The sequence below is a fragment of the Eucyclogobius newberryi genome, unplaced genomic scaffold, assembly GCF_026437365.1.
Source record: "Eucyclogobius newberryi isolate DKJ021-1_F unplaced genomic scaffold, fEucNew1.0.hap1 SCAF_23, whole genome shotgun sequence".
In the NCBI taxonomy this organism is placed as follows: domain Eukaryota; kingdom Metazoa; phylum Chordata; class Actinopteri; order Gobiiformes; family Gobiidae; genus Eucyclogobius; species Eucyclogobius newberryi.
In genome coordinates this window covers 1625719-1646965 of record NW_027315868.1, presented here as the reverse complement: position 1 = coordinate 1646965, position 21247 = coordinate 1625719, and the positions used below count along the sequence as shown (strand labels likewise).

The following is a 21247-nucleotide window of genomic DNA, read 5'->3' as shown; positions in this document are numbered from 1 at the left end:
CCTTTTCATCAGGAGGTCCCGCCCAGTGGGCGGGGCTTACTCAGAGAAGGATAAATGTCTGAGTTCCCGGTCCTGATCCCCAGATTGAGAATGACTCTTGGATGAGTCCAGATGAAACGACTGAATCTTTTCTACAATTTAAATCTTTATCTTTTGGGATCACTCTGCTTCATGTTGCTCCACTCTGGCAGCTCTGATTGGTCAGAGCAGTCACATGGAATGCACGGCTACCGGATGTAGCGAAAGGCTAAACGCTAATGCAGCATTATGCTAGCGAGTATGGCCCATTGACTTTACTGGAGTGTCATCTTGCTTCCAGGGGCTTCAGGGCTTCCGGGCCACACCATGTGAGTCCAGAAGCCTCTGCTCTTTGGTCACAAACGGCATTTAAAACACTATATATATTTGACTTTTAAACATTTAAGTTAAATATGAGCTCAAATTTCATGAAAACACAAGATTTAACTTCTAATAAACCTGAGCGATCATCAAGGAGCTGACTTTAGTGTCGCATGAGTTTGTGACTTTGGCACGTCCAATAACAAGTGACTCACACTGGGGACTGACAAGGCCAAAGTGAGGCCTCTGGGCCTCACCCTGGGCCCCTCCTGGCCTCACCATGGCCCCTCCCTCTGGACCTTACTCTTGGTGTGGCCCCTCCTCCGCTGTACTCGGGGGACAGAACGCATGAGGGGGCGTGGTCAATGAAGCACCTGTTCAGGTAACTCTCCTCCCTCCTCTGCGCTCTGACACCCTGAGCCTGGTCCTGCAGCAGGAGCAGACAGCACCCCTGGGTGAAGCTGAGCACCCGCCTGGCCGTGCCGCCGTACAGCTCTGAGGTGTAGTACCACTCGCCCTCGTCCTCTGACACGGCAGCCGCAGACTCTCCGCTCTCGTAAGGGAACTCTCCGCGCACTTTACCATAAAAGTCTGCATGAACGACGCCCACGAGCTCGTCCAGAATCTCCTCGTGCAGCGCTCGGTGAAACTCCAGGTCCACGTCGGCGCAGAACACGTACTCTGCTGCGTCCTCGCTCACGATGTCCCTCAACGTGTCAGCGAGCAGCTGCAGGCGGCGCAGGTGCAGGCGGTCCCACCCTGGCAGTTCCGCAATGGGGACCACACGCAGCTCTCTGCCGGGGCCCAGGGCCGGCGCTGGCTGCAGCGTGCGCTCGTTGTCCGTCAGGATGTAATATATGACGGGGCGATTCGGGAGGAAGTGCGCCTCGGCCGACGACAAGAAGCGCTCCAAGTAAAAGGCGTAGTTCCCCACCACCAAAGCGACCAGCGCTGTGCTCGGGGGGGGGCCTTGGAAACGAGCTCTGCGCTGAGCCGCTAACGGAGAGGCCCCCCATACCAGCGGGGCCCCCCAGGAGGTCACAGAGGACCGGGGGCTGAGGCTGTGGCCCAAGGGCGGGGCTGGCGCTCGATTCCAAAAGGCGACGACAGCGTGAGTGGGAGAAGGCCGTGGGTCTGACTCTGATCGCCCGCGCAGGAAGTCTGAGGAGGAAAAAGAAGAATTTTAAAGCTCCAGGATCTTTGTGGCGTTTCCTCATGGAGCTATAGCACCTTTAATATCTTTATTATCTGCATTATATATTATATATATATATAATATATATACTGTAATTGTATCTGATACGTCACAAAAGCGCTGGCCCCGCTGGCACTTTTTTCAAGCTTATTGTGCTTCATCTATTGTATTTTTGTAAATATTTTTTCTACTTGACTTGTACGATCGGGACACGCGCTGGAACCGCTTTAATTCAACTTGTTTCGACTTTGTTCGGCTGGATTATGGAGTGTTTTCGCCGTGTCGTCGGAAAGCCGTTGTCTTACCCGGTGATTGTCACGTTATCCCGGTGGACATTCTATGGAAAACACTGAGAAGCCGTTTCCCGCCGTCGTCATGGGTAACGTGAGGTCCCTTCAAAATAAAACGACGGAACTAACGAACCTCATGCGGTCCTAGAGGATTTATAGGGACAGCAGCGTCTTGCTTTTCACAAACCTGGTTAACAACAGAACATCTGCTGCGGAACAGAACGAGAGAGTGTGGGAAGAAGAGAGGTGGAGGTCTGAAGAAGAGAGGTGGAGGGCAGAAGAAGAGAGGTGGAGGGCTGAAGAAGAGAGGTGGAGGGCAGAAGAAGAGAGGAGGAGGGCTGAAGAAGAGAGGTGGAGGGCTGAAGAAGAGAGGAGGAGGGCTGAAGAAGAGAGGTGGAGGGCTGAAGGGCTGAAGAAAAGAGGTGGAGGGCTGAAGAAGAGAGGTGGAGGGCTGAAGAAGAGAGGTGGAGGGCTGAAGAAGAGAGGTGGAGGGCTGAAGAAGAGAGGTGGAGGGCTGAAGAAGAGAGGAGGAGGGCTGAAGAAGAGAGGAGGAGGGCTGAAGGGCTGAAGAAAAGAGGTGGAGGGCTGAAGAAGAGAGGTGGAGGGCTGAAGAAGAGAGGTGGAGGGCTGAAGAAGAGAGGAGGAGGGCTGAAGAAGAGAGGTGGAGGGCTGAAGGGCTGAAGAAAAGAGGTGGAGGGCTGAAGAAGAGAGGTGGAGGGCTGAAGAAGAGAGGTGGAGGGCTGAAGAAGAGAGGTGGAGGGCTGAAGGGCTGAAGAAAAGAGGTGGAGGGCTGAAGAAGAGAGGTGGAGGGCTGAAGAAGAGAGGTGGAGGGCTGAAGAAGAGAGGTGGTGGAGGGCTGAAGAAGAGAGGTGGAGGAGGGCTGAAGAAGAGAGGAGGAGGGCTGAAGAAGAGAGGAGGAGGGCTGAAGAAGAGAGGAGGAGGGCTGAAGAAGAGAGGTGGAGGGCTGAAGAAGAGAGGTGGAGGGCTGAAGAAGAGAGGAGGAGGGCTGAAGAAGAGAGGTGGAGGGCTGAAGAAGAGAGGAGGAGGCCTGAAGAAGAGAGGTGGAGGGATGAAGAAGAGAGGAGGAGGGCTGAAGAAGAGAGGAGGAGGGCTGAAGAAGGGAGGAGGAGGGCTGAAGAAGAGAGGTGGAGGGCTGAAGAAGAGAGGTGGAGGGCTGAAGAAGAGAGGAGGAGGGCTGAAGAAGAGAGGAGGAGGGCTGAAGAAGAGAGGTGGAGGGCTGAAGAAGAGAGGTGGAGGGCTGAAGAAGAGAGGTGGAGGGCTGAAGAAGAGAGGTGGAGGGCTGAAGAAGAGAGGTGGAGGGCTGAAGAAGAGAGGTGGAGGGCTGAAGAAGAGAGGTGGAGGGCTGAAGAAGAGAGGTGGAGGGCTGAAGAAGAGAGGAGGAGGTCTGGCTGTGTATGTGAACACGAGCTGGTTTAAGCCGGAACACTGCACAGTGAAGCAGCAGCTATGTAACAAAGACATTGAACTATTGGCTATTGGCATGAGGCCATATTATCTGCCCCGGGAGTTCTCACATGTGATTTTGGTCGCAGTCTATGTGGCCCCGTCTGCCAATGCTGAATATGCTTGTGAAGCATTAATCTCCTGCACTTGTAGGCTGCAAACACAGCATCCACAGGCTCTCTTCCTCGTCTCTGGTGACTTTAACCACGCTTCTCCCTCTTCTGTTCTACCAACATACACTAGTATGTCACCTGTCCCACCAGAGACAATAGAACATTGGACTTGTTTTTTGCGAACACCAAGGAGGCTCCTCCCTCCTCCCTCCCCTGGGCAGCTCGGACCACACCCTTGTACATCTGAGGCCTGAGGGACTGCTTCAGCACCACTGTCTGGACTGAGCTCTATGGCCCACATGGGGAGGACATCAACACCATCACAGAGTGCATCACGGACTACATCAACTTCTGTTTTGAGAACATTGTTCCCTCCCGGACGGTGCGGTGTTTTCCAAACAACAAGCCATGGATTAACCGTGAACTGAAGGCTCTGCTGAAGGAGAAGAAGAGAGCCTTCGGGTCAGGGAACAAGGAGGAGCTGAGGACTGTGCAGAAGGAGCTGAGGAGGAAGATCAGGAGGAGGAAGCTGGCTACAAGAGGAGGATGGAGGAGCAGCTGCAGCAGAAGAACATTCAGGGAGTGTGGAGGAGCCTGAAAACCATCTCGGGCTTCAGTGGGTGAATGAACTAAATTCTCACTTCCTGAGATTTGATCAATCCACAAACTGGACTGGACTCATAACACAGACTGTACAGGAAGAACCAGAGTCGGCTCTACCTCCTGAGGAGACTCAGGTCTTGGAGTGACAGGGCCGCTCCTGACAGGGCCGCTCCTGAAGACCTTCTCCTCCTCTGTGGTGCATCAGCTCCTGTAGGTGTGGTCTGCTGGAGCAGCAGCATCACAGAGAGGGAGAGGAAGAAGCTGGACAAAGCTCCGTCCTGGGCTGTCCTCTGGACTCGGTGCAGGAGGTGGAGGACAGAAGGGTCCTGGCTAAACTCACATCTATGCTGGACCATGAGTGTCGCCCCCTGCAGGACACTCTGTCCCCTGCAGGACACTCTGTCCCCTGCAGGACACTCTGTCCGCTCTGGAGAGCAGCTTCAGTGACTGATCCACCCTCGCTGTGTGAAGGAGACGTTTCACAGGTCTTTCCTTCTGCTGCTGTCACACTCTACAACAAACACTGTCATACCCATGTGCAATACTAAGATAAGATATTCCTTTATTGTCCCACATGGGGAAATTTCATTGTTGCAACGCAGGTAGATACAGAGGTAGATACAGAAGAATAGATCACTTATAGGAAGTCTGAAAAACACTTTCAGTAGAAGATCTCCTATAAATAAAAACTCCCATAGACAAATAAATAAATAAATACAGAAATACCATTGCATGTGATCACGACAGTAATTGCACATGAATATGTGTCACGACAGCACGTAGATTGCACATGAATTTCACAGTAATTGCACATGAATTGCACATGAATTCCAACAGCAATTGCACATATGACAGAAAAATACTGTCATACCCATGTGCAATACTGTCATACCCATGTGCAATACTGTCATACCCATGTGCAATACTGTCATACCCATCTGCCATGTGCAATACTGTCATAGCCATGTGCCATGTGCAATAGTGTCATACCCATATGAAATACTGTCATAATCATGTGCAATACTGTCATACCCATGTGCAATACTAAGATAAGATATTCCTTTATTGTCCCACATGGGGAAATTTCATTGTTGCAACGCAGGTAGATACAGAGGTAGATACAGAAGAATAGAACACTTATAGGAAGTCTGAAAAACACTTTCAGTAGAAGATCTCCTATAAACAAAAACTCCCATAGACAAATAAATAAATAAATACAGAAATACCATTGCATGTGATCACGACAGTAATTGCACATGAATATGTGTCACGACAGCACGTAGATTGCACATGAATTTCACAGTAATTGCACATGAATTGCACATGAATTCCAACAGCAATTGCACATATGACAGAAAAATACTGTCATACCCATGTGCAATACTGTCATACCCATGTGCAATACTGTCATACCCATGTGCAATACTGTCATACCCATCTGCCATGTGCAATACTGTCATAGCCATGTGCCATGTGCAATAGTGTCATACCCATATGAAATACTGTCATAATCATGTGCAATACTGTCATACCCATGTGCAATACTGTCATACCCATGTGCAATACTGTCATACCCATGTGCAATACTGTCATACCCATGTGGAATACTGTCATAATCATGTGCAATACTGTCATACCCATGTGCAATACTGTCATAATCATGTGCAATACTGTCATACCCATGTGCAATACTGTCATACCCATGTGCAATACTGTCATACCCATGTGCAATACTGTCATACCCATGTGGAATACTGTCATAATCATGTGCAATACTGTCATACCCATGTGCAATACTGTCATAATAGGAATACTTTGACATAATGTCTGTCATCTCGGTGCAATATTCTCCGTCCTTATAACTTCTGTAACTGCGTGAACCATCGTCACGTTCTCCCGGCGGACGTCCTCATTTCCCTCCATCCCTTGTTGAGAAATGGGAGGTTTTGTTTATAAGAGTTTTGTTTATAAGAGTTTTGTTTATAAGAGTTTTGTTTATAAGAGTTTTGTTTATAAGAGTTTTGTTTATAAGAGTTGTGTTTATAAGAGTTTTGTTTATAAGAGTTTTGTTTATAAGAGTTTTGTCTATAAGAGTTGTGTTTATAAGAGTTGTGTTTATAAGAGTTTTGTTTATAAGAGTTTTGTTTATAAGAGTTTTGTTTATAAGAGTTTTGTCTATAAGAGTTGTGTTTATAAGAGTTGTGTTTATAAGAGTTTTGTTTATAAGAGTTTTGTTTATAAGAGTTGTGTTTCTAAGAGTTTTGTTTATGAGAGTTTTGTTTATAAGAGTTTTGTTTATAGGAGTTGTGTTTATAAGAGTTTTGTTTATAAGAGTTGTGTTTATAAGAGTTTTGTTTATAAGAGTTTTGTTTATAAGAGTTTTGTTTATAAGAGTTTTGTTTATAAGAGTTGTGTTTATAAGAGTTTTGTTTATAAGAGTTTTGTTTATAAAAGGTTTTGTTTTTAGAGTTGTGTTTATAAGAGTTTTGTTTATAAGAGTTATGTTTATAAGAGTTTTGTTTATAAGAGTTGTGTTTATAAGAGTTGTGTTTATAAGAGTTTTGTTCATAAGAGTTTTGTTTATAAGAGTTTTGTTTATAAGAGTTTTGTTTATAAGAGTTTTGTTTATTAGAGTTTTGTTTATAAGAGTTTTGTTTATAAGAGTTGTGTTTATAAGAGTTTTGTTTGTAAGAGTTTTGTTTATAAGAGTTGTGTTTATAAGAGTTGTGTTTATAAGAGTTTTGTTTATAAGAGTTTTGTCAATAAAAGTTTTGTTTATAAGAGTTTTGTTTATAAGAGTTTTGTTTACAAGTTTTGTTCATAAGAGTTGTGTTTATAAGAGTTGTGTTTATAAGAGTTTTGTTTATAAGAGTTGTGTTTATAAGAGTTGTGTTTATAAGAGTTGTGTTTATAAGAGTTGTGTTTATAAGAGTTTTGTTTATAAGAGTTGTGTTTATGAGTTGTGTTTATAAGAGTTTTGTTTATAAGAGTTTTGTTTATAAGAGTTTTGTTCATAAGAGTTGTGTTTATAAGAGTTTTGTTTATAAGAGTTTTGTTTATAAGAGTTTTGTTTATAAGAGTTTTGTTTATAAAAGGTTTTGTTTATAAGAGTTTTGTTTATAAGAGTTTTGTTTATAAGAGTTTTGTTTATAAGAGTTTTGTTTATAAGAGTTGTGTTTATAAGAGTTGTGTTTATAAGAGTTTTGTTTATAAGAGTTGTGTTTATAAGAGCTTTGTTTATAAGAGTTGTGTTTATAAGAGTTGTGTTTATAAGAGTTGTGTTTATAAGAGTTGTGTTTATAAGAGTTTTGTTTATAAGAGTTTTGTTTATAAGAGTTTTGTTTATAAGAGTTGTGTTTATAAGAGTTTTGTTTATAAGAGTTGTGTTTATAAGAGTTTTGTTTATAAGAGTTGTGTTTATAAGAGTTTTGTTTATAAGAGTTTTGTTTATAAGAGTTTTGTTTATAAGAGTTGTGTTTATAAGAGTTTTGTTTATAAGAGTTTTGTTTATAAGAGTTGTGTTTATAAGAGTTTTGTTTATAAGAGTTTTGTTTATAAGAGTTTTGTTTATAAGAGTTTTGTTTATAAGAGTTGTGTTTATAAGAGTTGTGTTTATAAGAGTTGTGTTTATAAGAGTTGTGTTTATAAGAGTTTTGTTTATAAGAGTTGTGTTTATAAGAGTTTTGTTTATAAGAGTTGTGTTTATAAGAGTTGTGTTTATAAGAGTTGTGTTTATAAGAGTTTTGTTTATAAGAGTTTTGTTTATAAGAGTTGTGTTTATAAGAGTTTTGTTTATAAGAGTTGTGTTTATAAGAGTTTTGTTTATAAGAGTTGTGTTTATAAGAGTTTTGTTTATAAGAGTTGTGTTTATAAGAGTTGTGTTTATAAGAGTTGTGTTTATAAGAGTTTTGTTTATAAGAGTTTTGTTTATAAGAGTTTTGTTTATAAGAGTTTTGTCTATAAGAGTTGTGTTTATAAGAGTTGTGTTTATAAGAGTTTTGTTTATAAGAGTTTTGTTTATAAGAGTTGTGTTTCTAAGAGTTTTGTTTATGAGAGTTTTGTTTATAAGAGTTTTGTTTATAGGAGTTGTGTTTATAAGAGTTTTGTTTATAAGAGTTGTGTTTATAAGAGTTTTGTTTATAAGAGTTTTGTTTATAAGAGTTTTGTTTATAAGAGTTTTGTTTATAAGAGTTGTGTTTATAAGAGTTTTGTTTATAAGAGTTTTGTTTATAAAAGGTTTTGTTTTTAGAGTTGTGTTTATAAGAGTTTTGTTTATAAGAGTTATGTTTATAAGAGTTTTGTTTATAAGAGTTGTGTTTATAAGAGTTGTGTTTATAAGAGTTTTGTTCATAAGAGTTTTGTTTATAAGAGTTTTGTTTATAAGAGTTTTGTTTATAAGAGTTTTGTTTATTAGAGTTTTGTTTATAAGAGTTTTGTTTATAAGAGTTGTGTTTATAAGAGTTTTGTTTGTAAGAGTTTTGTTTATAAGAGTTGTGTTTATAAGAGTTGTGTTTATAAGAGTTTTGTTTATAAGAGTTTTGTCAATAAAAGTTTTGTTTATAAGAGTTTTGTTTATAAGAGTTTTGTTTACAAGAGTTTTGTTCATAAGAGTTGTGTTTATAAGAGTTGTGTTTATAAGAGTTTTGTTTATAAGAGTTGTGTTTATAAGAGTTGTGTTTATAAGAGTTGTGTTTATAAGAGTTGTGTTTATAAGAGTTTTGTTTATAAGAGTTGTGTTTATGAGTTGTGTTTATAAGAGTTTTGTTTATAAGAGTTTTGTTTATAAGAGTTTTGTTCATAAGAGTTGTGTTTATAAGAGTTTTGTTTATAAGAGTTTTGTTTATAAGAGTTTTGTTTATAAGAGTTTTGTTTATAAAAGGTTTTGTTTATAAGAGTTTTGTTTATAAGAGTTTTGTTTATAAGAGTTTTGTTTATAAGAGTTTTGTTTATAAGAGTTGTGTTTATAAGAGTTGTGTTTATAAGAGTTTTGTTTATAAGAGTTGTGTTTATAAGAGCTTTGTTTATAAGAGTTGTGTTTATAAGAGTTGTGTTTATAAGAGTTGTGTTTATAAGAGTTGTGTTTATAAGAGTTTTGTTTATAAGAGTTTTGTTTATAAGAGTTTTGTTTATAAGAGTTGTGTTTATAAGAGTTTTGTTTATAAGAGTTGTGTTTATAAGAGTTTTGTTTATAAGAGTTGTGTTTATAAGAGTTTTGTTTATAAGAGTTTTGTTTATAAGAGTTTTGTTTATAAGAGTTTTGTTTATAAGAGTTGTGTTTATAAGAGTTTTGTTTATAAGAGTTTTGTTTATAAGAGTTGTGTTTATAAGAGTTTTGTTTATAAGAGTTTTGTTTATAAGAGTTTTGTTTATAAGAGTTGTGTTTATAAGAGTTGTGTTTATAAGAGTTGTGTTTATAAGAGTTGTGTTTATAAGAGTTTTGTTTATAAGAGTTGTGTTTATAAGAGTTTTGTTTATAAGAGTTGTGTTTATAAGAGTTGTGTTTATAAGAGTTTTGTTTGTAAGAGTTTTGTTTATAAGAGTTGTGTTTATAAGAGTTGTGTTTATAAGAGTTGTGTTCATAAGAGTTTTGTTTATAACAGTTGTGTTTATAAGAGTTGTGTTTATAAGAGTTTTGTTTATAAGAGTTGTGTTTATAAGAGTTGTGTTTATAAGAGTTGTGTTTATAAGAGTTTTGTTTATAAGAGTTTTGTTTATAAGAGTTGTGTTTATAAGAGTTTTGTTTATAAGAGTTTTGTTTATAAGAGTTTTGTTTATAAGAGTTTTGTTTATAAGAGTTTTGTTTATAAGAGTTGTGTTTATAAGAGTTTTGTTTATAAGAGTTTTGTTTATAAGAGTTTTGTTTATAAAAGGTTTTGTTTTTAGAGTTTTGTTTATAAGAGTTGTGTTTATAAGAGTTGTGTTTATAAGAGTTTTGTTTATAAGAGTTTTGTTTATAAGAGTTGTGTTTATAAGAGTTTTGTTTATAAGAGTTTTGTTTATAAAAGGTTTTGTTTATAAGAGTTTTGTTTATAAGAGTTGTGTTTATAAGAGTTGTGTTTATAAGAGTTTTGTTTGTAAGAGTTTTGTTTATAAGAGTTGTGTTTATAAGAGTTGTGTTTATAAGAGTTTTGTTTATAAGAGTTTTGTCAATAAAAGTTTTGTTTATAAGAGTTTTGTTTATAAGAGTTTTGTTTACAAGAGTTTTGTTCATAAGAGTTGTGTTTATAAGAGTTGTGTTTATAAGAGTTTTGTTTATAAGAGTTGTGTTTATAAGAGTTGTGTTTATAAGAGTTGTGTTTATAAGAGTTGTGTTTATAAGAGTTTTGTTTATAAGAGTTGTGTTTATGAGTTGTGTTTATAAGAGTTTTGTTTATAAGAGTTTTGTTTATAAGAGTTTTGTTCATAAGAGTTGTGTTTATAAGAGTTTTGTTTATAAGAGTTTTGTTTATAAGAGTTTTGTTTATAAGAGTTTTGTTTATAAAAGGTTTTGTTTATAAGAGTTTTGTTTATAAGAGTTTTGTTTATAAGAGTTTTGTTTATAAGAGTTTTGTTTATAAGAGTTGTGTTTATAAGAGTTGTGTTTATAAGAGTTTTGTTTATAAGAGTTGTGTTTATAAGAGCTTTGTTTATAAGAGTTGTGTTTATAAGAGTTGTGTTTATAAGAGTTGTGTTTATAAGAGTTGTGTTTATAAGAGTTTTGTTTATAAGAGTTTTGTTTATAAGAGTTTTGTTTATAAGAGTTGTGTTTATAAGAGTTTTGTTTATAAGAGTTGTGTTTATAAGAGTTTTGTTTATAAGAGTTGTGTTTATAAGAGTTTTGTTTATAAGAGTTTTGTTTATAAGAGTTTTGTTTATAAGAGTTTTGTTTATAAGAGTTGTGTTTATAAGAGTTTTGTTTATAAGAGTTTTGTTTATAAGAGTTGTGTTTATAAGAGTTTTGTTTATAAGAGTTTTGTTTATAAGAGTTTTGTTTATAAGAGTTTTGTTTATAAGAGTTGTGTTTATAAGAGTTGTGTTTATAAGAGTTGTGTTTATAAGAGTTGTGTTTATAAGAGTTTTGTTTATAAGAGTTGTGTTTATAAGAGTTTTGTTTATAAGAGTTGTGTTTATAAGAGTTGTGTTTATAAGAGTTGTGTTTATAAGAGTTTTGTTTATAAGAGTTTTGTTTATAAGAGTTGTGTTTATAAGAGTTTTGTTTATAAGAGTTGTGTTTATAAGAGTTTTGTTTATAAGAGTTGTGTTTATAAGAGTTTTGTTTATAAGAGTTGTGTTTATAAGAGTTGTGTTTATAAGAGTTGTGTTTATAAGAGTTGTGTTTATAAGAGTTTTGTTTATAAGAGTTGTGTTTATAAGAGTTGTGTTTATAAGAGTTGTGTTTATAAGAGTTTTGTTTATAAGAGTTTTGTTTATAAGAGTTTTGTTTATAAGAGTTGTGTTTATAAGAGTTGTGTTTATAAGAGTTGTGTTTATAAGAGTTTTGTTTGTAAGAGTTTTGTTTATAAGAGTTGTGTTTATAAGAGTTGTGTTTATAAGAGTTGTGTTCATAAGAGTTTTGTTTATAACAGTTGTGTTTATAAGAGTTGTGTTTATAAGAGTTTTGTTTATAAGAGTTGTGTTTATAAGAGTTGTGTTTATAAGAGTTGTGTTTATAAGAGTTTTGTTTATAAGAGTTTTGTTTATAAGAGTTGTGTTTATAAGAGTTTTGTTTATAAGAGTTTTGTTTATAAGAGTTTTGTTTATAAGAGTTTTGTTTATAAGAGTTTTGTTTATAAGAGTTGTGTTTATAAGAGTTTTGTTTATAAGAGTTTTGTTTATAAGAGTTTTGTTTATAAAAGGTTTTGTTTTTAGAGTTTTGTTTATAAGAGTTGTGTTTATAAGAGTTGTGTTTATAAGAGTTTTGTTTATAAGAGTTTTGTTTATAAGAGTTGTGTTTATAAGAGTTTTGTTTATAAGAGTTTTGTTTATAAAAGGTTTTGTTTATAAGAGTTTTGTTTATAAGAGTTGTGTTTATAAGAGTTGTGTTTATAAGAGTTTTGTTTATAAGAGTTTTGTTTATAAAAGGTTTTGTTTATAAGAGTTTTGTTTATAAGAGTTTTGTTTATAAGAGTTTTGTTTATAAGAGTTGTGTTTATAAGAGTTGTGTTTATAAGAGTTATGTTTATAAGAGTTTTGTTTATAAGAGTTTTGTTTATAAGAGTTTTGTTTATAAGAGTTTTGTTTATAAGAGTTTTGTTTATAAGAGTTTTGTTTATAAGAGTTGTGTTTATAAGAGTTTTGTTTATAAGAGTTTTGTTTATAAGAGTTTTGTTTATAAAAGGTTTTGTTTTTAGAGTTTTGTTTATAAGAGTTGTGTTTATAAGAGTTTTGTTTATAAGAGTTATGTTTATAAGAGTTTTGTTTATAAGAGTTGTGTTTATAAGAGTTGTGTTTATAAGAGTTTTGTTCATAAGAGTTTTGTTTATAAGAGTTTTGTTTATAAGAGTTGTGTTTATAAGAGTTGTGTTTATAAGAGTTTTGTTCATAAGAGTTTTGTTTATAAGAGTTTTGTTTACAAGAGTTTTGTTTATAAGAGTTTTGTTTATAAGAGTTGTGTTTATAAGAGTTGTGTTTATAAGAGTTTTGTTCATAAGAGTTTTGTTTATAAGAGTTGTGTTTATAAGAGTTTTGTTTATAAGAGTTTTGTTTATAAAAGGTTTTGTTTATAAGAGTTTTGTTTATAAGAGTTTTGTTTATAAGAGTTGTGTTTATAAGAGTTGTGTTTATAAGAGTTTTGTTTATAAGAGTTTTGTTTATAAAAGGTTTTGTTTATAAGAGTTTTGTTTATAAGAGTTTTGTTTATAAGAGTTGTGTTTATAAGAGTTGTGTTTATAAGAGTTTTGTTTATAAGAGTTTTGTTTATAAGAGTTTTGTTTATAAAAGGTTTTGTTTTTAGAGTTTTGTTTATAAGAGTTGTGTTTATAAGAGTTTTGTTTATAAGAGTTATGTTTATAAGAGTTTTGTTTATAAGAGTTGTGTTTATAAGAGTTTTGTTTATAAGAGTTTTGTTTATAAGAGTTTTGTTTATAAGAGTTTTGTTTATAAGAGTTTTGTTTATAAAAGGTTTTGTTTTTAGAGTTTTGTTTATAAGAGTTGTGTTTATAAGAGTTTTGTTTATAAGAGTTATGTTTATAAGAGTTTTGTTTATAAGAGTTTTGTTTATTAGAGTTTTGTTTATAAGAGTTTTGTTCATAAGAGTTTTGTTTATAAGAGTTGTGTTTATAAGAGTTGTGTTTATAAGAGTTGTGTTTATAAGAGTTGTGTTTATAAGAGTTTTGTTTATAAGAGTTTTGTTTGTAAGAGTTGTGTTTATAAGAGTTTTGTTTATAAGAGTTGTGTTTATAAGAGTTTTGTTTATAAGAGTTTTGTTTATAAGAGTTTTGTTTATAAGTTTTGTTTATAAGAGTTGTGTTTATATGAGTTTTGTTTATAAGAGTTGTGTTTATAAGAGTTGTGTTTATAAGAGCTTTGTTTATAAGAGTTGTGTTTATAAGAGTTGTGTTTATAAGAGTTGTGTTTATAAGAGTTTTGTTTATAAGAGTTTTGTTTATAAGAGTTTTGTTTATAAGAGTTGTGTTTATAAGAGTTGTGTTTATAAGAGTTGTGTTTATAAGAGTTTTGTTTACAAGAGTTTTGTTTATAAGAGTTTTGTTTATAAGAGTTGTGTTTATAAGAGTTGTGTTTATAAGAGTTGTGTTTATAAGAGTTTTGTTCATAAGAGTTGTGTTTATAAAAGTTTTGTTTATAAGAGTTTTGTTTGTAAGAGTTTTGTTTATAAGAGTTGTGTTTATAAGAGTTTTGTTTATAAGAGTTTTGTTTATAAGAGTTGTGTTTATAAGAGTTTTGTTTATAAGAGTTTTGTTTATAAGAGTTTTGTTCATAAGAGTTTTGTTTATAAGAGTTTTGTTTATAAGAGATGTGTTTATAAGAGTTTTGTTTATAAGAGTTTTGTTTATAAGAGTTGTGTTTATAAGAGTTTTGTTTATAAGAGTTTTGTTTATAAGAGTTTTGTTTATAAGAGTTTTGTCTATAAGAGTTTTGTTTATAAGAGTTTTGTTTATAAGAGTTGTGTTTATAAGAGTTTTGTTTATAAGAGTTGTGTTTATAAGAGTTTTGTTTATAAGAGTTGTGTTTATAAGAGTTTTGTTTATAAGAGTTTTGTTTATAAGAGTTGTGTTTATAAGAGTTCTGTTTATAAGAGTTGTGTTTATAAGAGTTTTGTTTATAAGAGTTTTGTTTATAAGAGTTTTGTTTATAAGAGTTTTGTTCATAAGAGTTTTGTTTATAAGAGTTTTGTTTATAAGAGTTTTGTTTATAAGAGTTTTGTTCATAAGAGTTTTGTTTATAAGAGTTTTGTTTATAAGAGTTTTGTTTATAAGATTTGTGTTTATAAGAGTTTTGTTTATAAGAGTTTTGTTTACAAGAGTTTTGTTTATAAGAGTTTTGTTCATAAGAGTTGTGTTTATAAGAGTTGTGTTTATAAGAGTTATGTTTATAAGAGTTTTGTTTATAAGAGTTTTGTTTATAAAAGGTTTTGTTTATAAGAGTTTTGTTTATAAGAGTTTTGTTTATAAGAGTTTTGTTTATAAGAGTTGTGTTTATAAGAGTTTTGTTTATAAGAGTTTTGTTTATAAGAGTTTTGTTTATAAGAGTTTTGTTTATAAGAGTTGTGTTTATAAGAGTTTTGTTTATAAGAGTTTTGTTTATAAGAGTTTTGTTTATAAAAGGTTTTGCTTTTAGAGTTTTGTTTATAAGAGTTGTGTTTATAAGAGTTTTGTTTATAAGAGTTATGTTTATAAGAGTTTTGTTTATAAGAGTTGTGTTTATAAGAGTTGTGTTTATAAGAGTTTTGTTCATAAGAGTTTTGTTTATAAGAGTTTTGTTTATAAGAGTTTTGTTTATAAGAGTTGTGTTTATAAGAGTTGTGTTTATAAGAGTTTTGTTCATAAGAGTTTTGTTTATAAGAGTTGTGTTTATAAGAGTTTTGTTTATAAGAGTTTTGTTTATAAAAGGTTTTGTTTATAAGAGTTTTGTTTATAAGAGTTTTGTTTATAAGAGTTGTGTTTATAAGAGTTGTGTTTATAAGAGTTTTGTTTATAAGAGTTTTGTTTATAAAAGGTTTTGTTTATAAGAGTTTTGTTTATAAGAGTTTTGTTTATAAGAGTTTTGTTTATAAGAGTTGTGTTTATAAGAGTTGTGTTTATAAGAGTTTTGTTTATAAGAGTTTTGTTTATAAGAGTTTTGTTTATAAAAGGTTTTGTTTTTAGAGTTTTGTTTATAAGAGTTGTGTTTATAAGAGTTTTGTTTATAAGAGTTATGTTTATAAGAGTTTTGTTTATAAGAGTTGTGTTTATAAGAGTTTTGTTTATAAGAGTTTTGTTTATAAGAGTTTTGTTTATAAGAGTTTTGTTTATAAAAGGTTTTGTTTTTAGAGTTTTGTTTATAAGAGTTGTGTTTATAAGAGTTTTGTTTATAAGAGTTATGTTTATAAGAGTTTTGTTTATAAGAGTTTTGTTTATTAGAGTTTTGTTTATAAGAGTTTTGTTCATAAGAGTTGTGTTTATAAGAGTTGTGTTTATAAGAGTTGTGTTTATAAGAGTTGTGTTTATAAGAGTTGTGTTTATAAGAGTTTTGTTTATAAGAGTTTTGTTTGTAAGAGTTGTGTTTATAAGAGTTTTGTTTATAAGAGTTGTGTTTATAAGAGTTTTGTTTATAAGAGTTTTGTTTATAAGAGTTTTGTTTATAAGAGTTTTGTTTATAAGAGTTGTGTTTATAAGAGTTTTGTTTATAAGAGTTTTGTTTATAAGAGTTTTGTTTATAAGAGTTGTGTTTATAAGAGTTTTGTTTATAAGAGTTTTGTTTACAAGAGTTTTGTTTATAAGAGTTTTGTTCATAAGAGTTGTGTTTATAAGAGTTGTGTTTATAAGAGTTGTGTTTATAAGAGTTTTGTTTATAAGAGTTTTGTTTATAAAAGGTTTTGTTTATAAGAGTTTTGTTTATAAGAGTTTTGTTTATAAGAGTTTTGTTTATAAGAGTTTTGTTTATAAGAGTTTTGTTCATAAGAGTTTTGTTTATAAGAGTTTTGTTTATAAGAGTTTTGTTTATAAGAGTTGTGTTTATAAGAGTTTTGTTTATAAGAGTTTTGTTTACAAGAGTTTTGTTTATAAGAGTTTTGTTCATAAGAGTTGTGTTTATAAGAGTTGTGTTTATAAGAGTTGTGTTTATAAGAGTTTTGTTTATAAGAGTTTTGTTTATAAAAGGTTTTGTTTATAAGAGTTTTGTTTATAAGAGTTTTGTTTATAAGAGTTTTGTTTATAAGAGTTGTGTTTATAAGAGTTGTGTTTATAAGAGTTTTGTTTATAAGAGTTTTGTTTATAAGAGTTTTGTTTATAAGAGTTTTGTTTATAAGAGTTTTGTTTATAAGAGTTGTGTTTATAAGAGTTTTGTTTATAAGAGTTTTGTTTATAAGAGTTTTGTTTATAAAAGGTTTTGTTTTTAGAGTTTTGTTTATAAGAGTTGTGTTTATAAGAGTTTTGTTTATAAGAGTTATGTTTATAAGAGTTTTGTTTATAAGAGTTGTGTTTATAAGAGTTGTGTTTATAAGAGTTTTGTTCATAAGAGTTTTGTTTATAAGAGTTTTGTTTATAAGAGTTTTGTTTATAAGAGTTGTGTTTATAAGAGTTGTGTTTATAAGAGTTTTGTTCATAAGAGTTTTGTTTATAAAAGGTTTTGTTTATAAGAGTTTTGTTTATAAGAGTTGTGTTTATAAGAGTTGTGTTTATAAGAGTTTTGTTTATAAGAGTTTTGTTTATAAAAGGTTTTGTTTATAAGAGTTTTGTTTATAAGAGTTTTGTTTATAAAAGTTTTGTTTATAAGAGTTGTGTTTATAAGAGTTGTGTTTATAAGAGTTTTGTTTATAAGAGTTTTGTTTATAAGAGTTTTGTTTATAAAAGGTTTTGTTTTTAGAGTTTTGTTTATAAGAGTTGTGTTTATAAGAGTTTTGTTTATAAGAGTTATGTTTATAAGAGTTTTGTTTATAAGAGTTGTGTTTATAAGAGTTTTGTTTATAAGAGTTTTGTTTATAAGAGTTTTGTTTATAAGAGTTGTGTTTATAAGAGTTTTGTTTATAAGAGTTTTGTTTATAAGAGTTTTGTTTATAAAAGGTTTTGTTTTTAGAGTTTTGTTTATAAGAGTTGTGTTTATAAGAGTTTTGTTTATAAGAGTTATGTTTATAAGAGTTTTGTTTATAAGAGTTTTGTTTATTAGAGTTTTGTTTATAAGAGTTTTGTTCATAAGAGTTTTGTTTATAAGAGTTGTGTTTATAAGAGTTGTGTTTATAAGAGTTGTGTTTATAAGAGTTGTGTTTATAAGAGTTTTGTTTATAAGAGTTTTGTTTGTAAGAGTTGTGTTTATAAGAGTTTTGTTTATAAGAGTTGTGTTTATAAGAGTTTTGTTTATAAGAGTTTTGTTTATAAGAGTTTTGTTTATAAGAGTTTTGTTTATAAGAGTTGTGTTTATAAGAGTTTTGTTTATAAGAGTTGTGTTTATAAGAGTTGTGTTTATAAGAGCTTTGTTTATAAGAGTTGTGTTTATAAGAGTTGTGTTTATAAGAGTTGTGTTTATAAGAGTTTTGTTTATAAAAGGTTTTGTTTTTAGAGTTTTGTTTATAAGAGTTGTGTTTATAAGAGTTTTGTTTATAAGAGTTATGTTTATAAGAGTTTTGTTTATAAGAGTTGTGTTTATAAGAGTTGTGTTTATAAGAGTTTTGTTCATAAGAGTTTTGATTATAAGAGTTTTGTTTATAAGAGTTTTGTTTATAAGAGTTTTGTTTATTAGAGTTTTGTTTATAAGAGTTTTGTTCATAAGAGTTTTGTTTATAAGAGTTGTGTTTATAAGAGTTGTGTTTATAAGAGTTGTGTTTATAAGAGTTGTGTTTATAAGAGTTGTGTTTATAAGAGTTGTGTTTATAAGAGTTGTGTTCATAAGAGTTTTGTTTATAAGAGTTTTGTTTATAAGAGTTTTGTTTATAAGAGTTTTGTTTGTAAGAGTTGTGTTTATAAGAGTTTTGTTTATAAGAGTTGTGTTTATAAGAGTTTTGTTTATAAGAGTTTTGTTTATAAGAGTTTTGTTTATAAGAGTTTTGTTTATAAGAGTTGTGTTTATAAGAGTTTTGTTTATAAGAGTTTTGTTTATAAGAGTTTTGTTTATAAGAGTTGTGTTTATAAGAGTTTTGTTTATAAGAGTTTTGTTTACAAGAGTTTTGTTTATAAGAGTTTTGTTCATAAGAGTTGTGTTTATAAGAGTTGTGTTTATAAGAGTTTTGTTTATAAGAGTTTTGTTTATAAAAGGTTTTGTTTATAAGAGTTTTGTTTATAAGAGTTTTGTTTATAAGAGTTTTGTTTATAAGAGTTTTGTTTATAAGAGTTTTGTTCATAAGAGTTTTGTTTATAAGAGTTTTGTTTATAAGAGTTTTGTTTATAAGAGTTTTGTTTACAAGAGTTTTGTTTATAAGAGTTTTGTTCATAAGAGTTGTGTTTATAAGAGTTGTGTTTATAAGAGTTGTGTTTATAAGAGTTTTGTTTATAAGAGTTTTGTTTATAAAAGGTTTTGTTTATAAGAGTTTTGTTTATAAGAGTTTTGTTTATAAGAGTTTTGTTTATAAGAGTTGTGTTTATAAGAGTTGTGTTTATAAGAGTTTTGTTTATAAGAGTTTTGTTTATAAGAGTTTTGTTTATAAGAGTTTTGTTTATAAGAGTTTTGTTTATAAGAGTTGTGTTTATAAGAGTTTTGTTTATAAGAGTTTTGTTTATAAGAGTTTTGTTTATAAAAGGTTTTGTTTTTAGAGTTTTGTTTATAAGAGTTGTGTTTATAAGAGTTTTGTTTATAAGAGTTATGTTTATAAGAGTTTTGTTTATAAGAGTTGTGTTTATAAGAGTTGTGTTTATAAGAGTTTTGTTTATAAGAGTTTTGTTTATAAGAGTTTTGTTTATAAGAGTTGTGTTTATAAGAGTTGTGTTTATAAGAGTTTTGTTCATAAGAGTTTTGTTTATAAGAGTTGTGTTTATAAGAGTTTTGTTTATAAGAGTTTTGTTTATAAAAGGTTTTGTTTATAAGAGTTTTGTTTATAAGAGTTGTGTTTATAAGAGTTGTGTTTATAAGAGTTTTGTTTATAAGAGTTTTGTTTATAAAAGGTTTTGTTTATAAGAGTTTTGTTTATAAGAGTTTTGTTTATAAGAGTTGTGTTTATAAGAGTTGTGTTTATAAGAGTTTTGTTTATAAGAGTTTTGTTTATAAGAGTTTTGTTTATAAAAGGTTTTGTTTTTAGAGTTTTGTTTATAAGAGTTGTGTTTATAAGAGTTTTGTTTATAAGAGTTATGTTTATAAGAGTTTTGTTTATAAGAGTTGTGTTTATAAGAGTTTTGTTTATAAGAGTTTTGTTTATAAGAGTTTTGTTTATAAGAGTTTTGTTTATAAGAGTTTTGTTTATAAGAGTTGTGTTTATAAGAGTTTTGTTTATAAGAGTTTTGTTTATAAGAGTTGTGTTTATAAGAGTTGTGTTTATAAGAGTTTTGTTTATAAGAGTTTTGTTTATAAGAGTTTTGTTTATAAAAGTTTTGTTTATAAGAGTTTTGTTTATAAGAGTTGTGTTTATAAGAGTTTTGTTTATAAAAGTTTGTTTATAAGAGTTTTGTTTATAAAAGGTTTTGTTTTTAGAGTTTTGTTTATAAGAGTTGTGTTTATAAGAGTTTTGTTTATAAGAGTTATGTTTATAAGAGTTTTGTTTATAAGAGTTGTGTTTATAAGAGTTGTGTTTATAAGAGTTTTGTTCATAAGAGTTTTGTTTATAAGAGTTTTGTTTATAAGAGTTTTGTTTATAAGAGTTGTGTTTATAAGAGTTGTGTTTATAAGAGTTTTGTTCATAAGAGTTTTGTTTATAAGAGTTGTGTTTATAAGAGTTTTGTTTATAAGAGTTTTGTTTATAAAAGGTTTTGTTTATAAGAGTTTTGTTTATAAGAGTTGTGTTTATAAGAGTTGTGTTTATAAGAGTTTTGTTTATAAGAGTTTTGTTTATAAAAGGTTTTGTTTATAAGAGTTTTGTTTATAAGAGTTTTGTTTATAAGAGTTTTGTTTATAAGAGTTGTGTTTATAAGAGTTGTGTTTATAAGAGTTTTGTTTATAAGAGTTTTGTTTATAAGAGTTTTGTTTATAAAAGGTTTTGTTTTTAGAGTTTTGTTTATAAGAGTTGTGTTTATAAGAGTTTTGTTTATAAGAGTTATGTTTATAAGAGTTTTGTTTATAAGAGTTGTGTTTATAAGAGTTTTGTTTATAAGAGTTTTGTTTATAAGAGTTTTGTTTATAAGAGTTTTGTTTATAAGAGTTGTGTTTATAAGAGTTTTGTTTATAAGAGTTTTGTTTATAAGAGTTTTGTTTATAAAAGGTTTTGTTTTTAGAGTTTTGTTTATAAGAGTTGTGTTTATAAGAGTTTTGTTTATAAGAGTTATGTTTATAAGAGTTTTGTTTATAAGAGTTTTGTTTATTAGAGTTTTGTTTATAAGAGTTTTGTTCATAAGAGTTTTGTTTATAAGAGTTGTGTTTATAAGAGTTGTGTTTATAAGAGTTGTGTTTATAAGAGTTGTGTTTATAAGAGTTGTGTTTATAAGAGTTTTGTTTATAAGAGTTTTGTTTGTAAGAGTTGTGTTTATAAGAGTTTTGTTTATAAGAGTTGTGTTTATAAGAGTTTTGTTTATAAGAGTTTTGTTTATAAGAGTTTTGTTTATAAGAGTTTTGTTTATAAGAGTTGTGTTTATAAGAGTTTTGTTTATAAGAGTTGTGTTTATAAGAGTTGTGTTTATAAGAGCTTTGTTTATAAGAGTTGTGTTTATAAGAGTTGTGTTTATAAGAGTTGTGTTTATAAGAGTTTTGTTTATAAAAGGTTTTGTTTTTAGAGTTTTGTTTATAAGAGTTGTGTTTATAAGAGTTTTGTTTATAAGAGTTATGTTTATAAGAGTTTTGTTTATAAGAGTTGTGTTTATAAGAGTTGTGTTTATAAGAGTTTTGTTCATAAGAGTTTTGTTTATAAGAGTTTTGTTTATAAGAGTTTTGTTTATAAGAGTTTTGTTTATTAGAGTTTTGTTTATAAGAGTTTTGTTCATAAGAGTTTTGTTTATAAGAGTTGTGTTTATAAGAGTTGTGTTTATAAGAGTTGT

At 30.5% G+C, this 21247-nt stretch overlaps 1 protein-coding gene across 1 annotated transcript in view; it reads right to left on the bottom strand.

The window, feature by feature from the left end:
• Nucleotides 1-592: 592 nt before the first annotated feature.
• The window catches only part of LOC140372423 (globoside alpha-1,3-N-acetylgalactosaminyltransferase 1-like), a 114815-nt gene continuing 94160 nt past the window's right edge, over nt 593-21247 (bottom strand). Inside the window, exon 3 of the mRNA XM_072459518.1 lies at nt 593-1500. Coding sequence (XP_072315619.1) covers nt 593-1500 — 908 coding nt within the window. The remainder of the gene's footprint in view (nt 1501-21247) is intronic.